Source organism: Corylus avellana, chromosome ca6 (assembly GCF_901000735.1).
Source record: "Corylus avellana chromosome ca6, CavTom2PMs-1.0".
NCBI classification, from domain to species: Eukaryota; Viridiplantae; Streptophyta; class Magnoliopsida; order Fagales; family Betulaceae; genus Corylus; species Corylus avellana.
This window is the reverse complement of record NC_081546.1, coordinates 5160318-5165988: the sequence shown is the minus strand read 5'-3', so window position 1 is coordinate 5165988 and position 5671 is coordinate 5160318. Positions and strand designations below refer to the sequence as shown.

Sequence of the window (5671 nt, the reverse complement as noted above, 5' to 3'; positions counted from 1 at the left end):
CACCCTTTGTGCTGCTGCATGAAATTCTTTTACAGACTCCTTTGCACTTCTTATTAGCTGGAAATGGTGGATGGGATCACTTCCAAACACTACAGTATTTTTGGCAAAGCCTTATTCTTATGGCTGTTGTGGCCATTAGTTCTACTTCTTCCTTCTCAAATTCCTCTAATTAACCCACTAGGATATGTAGAAAATCATCACCTCTGTTGGAGCATTTTTTTTGTCTTGAAGTATTTTGCTTTGAAAAGTATTTAAACTTTGCCTATATAAATGCATATAGTCTATATTATTTTACAATTCAGTTTTGAAGAATCAATAAAATTTTAGTCTTTCAGAGTTATTTTATGTTTTTCTTTGAAGTAACTAGGGTTTTTCCTTCGCTAATCGTTATTCTCTTTTCCCGAGTTCACTTTACAGTATTCTCTGCCACTGTCTATATAAGACACACATTACAATTATGGCAAAAGGGCTATATGAAACTTTCATTAAAAAGTTGCTGTCCAAGTTCATTATCTAAATAAAGTTTACAAAAATAATGAATGTGTTAGAAAACTATCTATCATACACAATGCCATGCAGAGGCTGTAAGCAGGCACCTATCTTGCCACCCAAGAGAAATTGCTCCTCCATCTCTTTCAGAAACTCTGAACCCACCACCACCACCACTCCCTCCTTCAAGCTGAAGGGGACAAGTTGAAGGGCTCCTAATTTTAAGAAGAAGTTTTGCTTGAATAATAGACTTGGAGCTTAATCTAATCCCCATGAAACCATGATTCTCCATTCTTGCCTTCCACGTTTCCATCCTCTCATATGTTAAGCAATTTGCTTCACTCTTATCATAGTTGAGCAAGGTTTTGATCTCTTTACCAAGATGGTTCTTCTCAATTCCCAACCTTTCTGCACTCTCCAGTGGAAGGCAATCATCCAGTGAGTCAAACAATGCTGCAAAGCAATGCAATGACTCCATGAATCTTGACAAGAAGCTTCGTGGGCTTCGGCTGCCTTCTTGTTCCACTAAGATTATAACAGAGGGGTTAAGAGAATGTACAGATTTCAATAGATCAGAAATCTTCTGATCATTATTCAAAGTGTTCATATAGAAAACCAAATTTACTGCCAATGTCTCGTTCTTCTTCTTCCTTAAGTTAACAAGATTGTTGCAGCCTCTCAACAATCCCTGGAATTCGAAGTTTAAGTTTCGGAACCCCTTTGAGAAGCTTACCAGCCTGTCCTCTGTTTCTTGCAGTTCTTCCATGGTTCTTCCGAATCCTGTTATCTTGAGGGATATTCGATTTCCAGTGGATGCCTTTTCGGAAATCGACTGAATAAGAGAAGGCCATTGAAACCCATAAGAGACATCAAAATCAACAACATGTAATGTTCTGTTGTTTCGGTCTTCCTCCTTCTCAAAGGCCTCTATTATGCACTGGTTTGCAGTGAAATGAGCAAATTGGTAATATGGAGACACCCTATAGAGATCGGTGAATGCAAGAAACTCTTCTTCGTCTGTAGGCTCCTTCATGATCATGTTGTAGAAGGGAGATTTTCTGGTGAGAAGCCTTGCTGCCAAACCGTCTGCAAAGTAGGCGACAACTCTTTGCAGGGAGCCGCCGGTCAGAGAGACGCTCCGGTACAACTCGGTCAGATTCTCCACGGCCAAGCCGACCTTGTTTTGGTCGACTGCGGTGGCTGTTATGAGCAACGAATGGATCAAATGGAGGCCATTTCCATGGTCTTCAGCTACTGCTTGTGATCTCTTGCGGTCTAGCTTTAGCATTTGTTCCCTCATTTGAAGAAGCCTAAATATCTTCCCTTCGCAGCCTTCATATGAATGCATTGGGCTCAAAGCATCCCCTCTCTTCCTCTTCCTTGTCCTGTCACCACCCGATTCTGTGACAATCGCAAGGCTAAGATTCAAAAGCTCCTCCTCATCTGTGTATGCCATCTCTGCTTGTGTGTGAATGAGAGAGAGAGAGGGAGAGAGAGAGTTTGTCTGTGTAGATTTGGGACATGGTAGACAAGGTCATGGTTGAGTATTTAAGGAAGCAAGTAGCATGGGAATAACTCACAAATATTCCTTTGTGTAAGGGAGATGATATTTAGTAGACTGCTAAATATACAATTAAGATGATGTAACAAAAAAGGGCTGATTTTCATTATTACGTCGTTCCAGTTGTATGATAGTCGTATAGTAGTATACTAAATAGCATTACTCTTTTTGTAATTAACATGAGAATGAGTAACGTTATTTAGTAGACTGTTATATGATTGTCATACAACTGGATGGCGTGACAATGAAAGCTGATCCAAGAGTCACATCATCAAGTTGTATGGTAATCGTATAGCAGTTTACTAAATAACATTACTCAAATGAAAATATAACGAAAGACAAGAGAGAGATTGATAGTTTTCTTTCTTTATCTTTTTTTTTCAAATAAGATATGGAGATAAGATAGGTATCTTTTGATTCTTCAAAACCAGTGTTTTAGGTCAAGAAAACTATTAGATTTTTTTATTATTATATGGGGCTGCTTTTGAGATCTATGAAAGGGTGCATTTTGGGGTCCTTTGGTAGTTAGGAAGGTTTAGAAGATGCCATGCACATTGGACAAAAAGTAGCGAGAAAATTGGGGAATCAATCTACCGTCCCTGAAGATTTGTCCTCATCCTCCCCTTCTAGATGCCCTAACAAATACTTGGTCTTCAGTTCTTTCTCCAAGACCTTTTCTTAGTCCTTATCTGACTGTGTTTTCTAAGGGGGTTGCTTTTTTTATCCGGGAGAGAATATTGCTCCTAGGTCTTTTGTTCATATTTTAGTTAGGTCCAAGGTCAATTCTTTGTATCTAAAAAGGATCTATTTCAGCTTCCTAGAAACTCTCGTGTACATATCTAATCCAATGGCGTTGCTTATAGTTTCTTACAAAGAATTTTTGTCTTCACAAAGGGTAAATAATTCTTGTGCCAAAATCTTATGATTAGGGACTACTTTGCCTTTGACAAAAACATTCTAATTTTCCTTTCTTGTGAGCCAATGTGGATGCATATATGTGTGTGCCTATTGGATCAGAGCTAGGGTATGGTATCAAGTTTGCTTTGATTAATTTGAAGGACTGCCTTTCCATTTTGATTCTCTTTCGCAAACGTAATTGGGCTCTCTCACAATAGCTTAGCGGTGTGGGAAAGCGGGGGAAAATGGCTTACTCATATAAAAACGTAAACCATTTTACGCCATACCAAATATTCAAAAATAGGAAAAACTTTCTCCAAAACAAACCGGGCGTAGAATGTAACTGGTCTATGAGTTTTTACAAGAAACATGATTGCACTTCTTGGGCATATTCTTTCTAAACGGACTTCATTTGGAAACAAACTCTGAAGGCATTAGTATAATCATGCATGTTTCAGTCAATGGTTTCCCACTTTGATTTTCCATATTCTTTTCTTCTAGTTTAACACATTCTCTTGAACTCTTAGGGTTCGGCTTCTTTTAATTAGGTTGCATTGCAATTTACAGAACATCAATATAATATAATAGAGTTGAACCAGTTGCCCTGATGGTCCATGGAATAAGTTGGCAGCAATTGTTGTTACATTAAGATACCTGTCTGAATTGGTCAATGGGGGCATCTGAACTCCAAAAATCACATGAAACGTGGAGCTACCTAAACTGTTGATTGTCTTGTTTGAGGAGAATATGTTGCTAAATTTTAATGATCATACGGCAATCTTTACCAACATGACAGCACAATTTAGTATTTATATTAGCTGTAAGCAATTAGCTGATGCTGCCCCCATGCAGCTGTATGATACCAAGTGGCATCTTCTCAGATACCCTCTGCAGATATACTTTTTGCCAAGCATCATCGTATGTCTCATACATATAGCTTGACATGATCCAACAAAAATTGGATTTTCTACTTAATTATGAGAAAATTGGGGACAACAGCCCACAAGCCAATTTACATGCCGACCCATTGCCTAAACTCTTCGCTTTATACTGTTAATTAAATGGTTAAATTCACCGATTCCTATCCGTACAAATTTTTGGGATAATATTGAAATGATCTTAGAACAAAGATCAAGAGTTTGAATCATGTCTTTGCAATTTACATACATAAACTAATCAAAACAACAAACACACACTAAACACAAAATAGGGAATGTGCAAAGACTACAAAGAACTCTGTTCTCTTTCTTCTGGCAGTAATCCATTTTAACAGATTGAAGCAAGGCTTCTTCTGACCTGCCCCATTGCTATCTAACAAGAAATGAATACCAATCCTAGCAGGTTTATAAAGAATAATTCTGAAACTCCAGCCTTTCAAAGAATAACCTTTACCAGGCTTACTGAAACTAGTTAAAGAATAATATCTACTAAGCATGTGGTCTACTTTATACTTTCAAACCCTACATATAGGTCTCCTGGCTTTACCATGACATCTTCAATACCTTAGATGCCTCCCTCTCAAAACAAAAAGGGGAAAGTCTTTATTCCATTGCAGGCTTTAAAAAAGAGTGATATATGCAAACGTTAGGTAGAAATCACTCTTAAAACCTAGCTTGCAAAGTAAGGATGCTCAAGAACTTATTTAGACATGGTTAAGATTATACTTAACCGATCGATATGATATGATACACTTAGAATCATAAATATGGTTTTGAATCCGACATCGACAGCGGCCCATTCTATCCTATATGTTACTCAATCCGTGGCGTGAAATGTGGCGTTGATACTAAATGATACAAAGCTTAGATAGAATTCACCCTTAGAAATCGACTTGCAAGAAAAAGGTGACCAAATGCTTATATATATATATATGGTTAAAATTACTTAACCCGAGTTATAAGTCAAAGATCACCCGGGGTTAAAGGACTAGGTTCCCCCTCATCACCTGCATTCGAACTTTGCTTACGTATATTCTTTCTTGATAGCTATGTCACATAAGATCTATATTATTGAGGTCCATAGTTTTTCTGTCTTATTCTATAAATAAAATGATGGATAAACAAGAAGAATGGATCGTCAAATGTAAAACGCATCTAGAAGTATATTATATATATATATACAAAACTATCATGCATTGTTTTCTTTTCTTTTCTTTTCTTTTTTTATTAGTTAGAATATTACCTAAATCATTAGATTTTTGAGGGAAGCGAATGTAATTTAGTACATGATATGAGTGCTGGTCTTATATATAAGTTCAAATCTTGATTCTATAATTAATTTACCCTAATTATGATTAAAATATTTGTTAGATCACAAGCAATCCCAAAAACATTAAAAAAAACTGCAAATATAAAGTTACAGATAAAGGCTGTGATTACAAAGTGAAACTCATTTGTCTTTTCCATTGGCTTTGTTCTCTCTATATTGGTTTTGAATATTCTTTCCTCCACATGTAGTTTATAATCTTTTGAAAAGACAGATGCTATTCCTTGAAAAAGCAAAGGAAAGTTCTATTCCTCCACCAGGATTTGGTATAATCAGGGCGTCATGCTTGTCTTTCTCTGCTCTGATGCTTATGACGAAAACTTGAAAGGGTCCTTTTCTTACCAAAAACCCTTGTCCATAACCAATGTGAACAGCATATATTTCTACACTTGTGACATATTGCATGACCCTTTTTTCCCTTGTGCATGCCTTCATGTTGCCTCACTGTCAACGCCATTT

At 36.9% G+C, this 5671-nt stretch overlaps 1 protein-coding gene across 1 annotated transcript; it reads right to left on the bottom strand.

Moving 5' to 3' along the window:
• Positions 1-559: 559 nt before the first annotated feature.
• Positions 560-1964, bottom strand: LOC132183589 (GRAS family protein RAM1-like). Its single transcript, XM_059596931.1, has one exon. It carries the CDS (start codon positions 1943-1945, stop codon positions 560-562), a length of 1386 nt encoding a protein of 461 aa, XP_059452914.1. The 5' UTR covers positions 1946-1964.
• Between the last annotated feature and the right edge of the window lie 3707 nt (positions 1965-5671).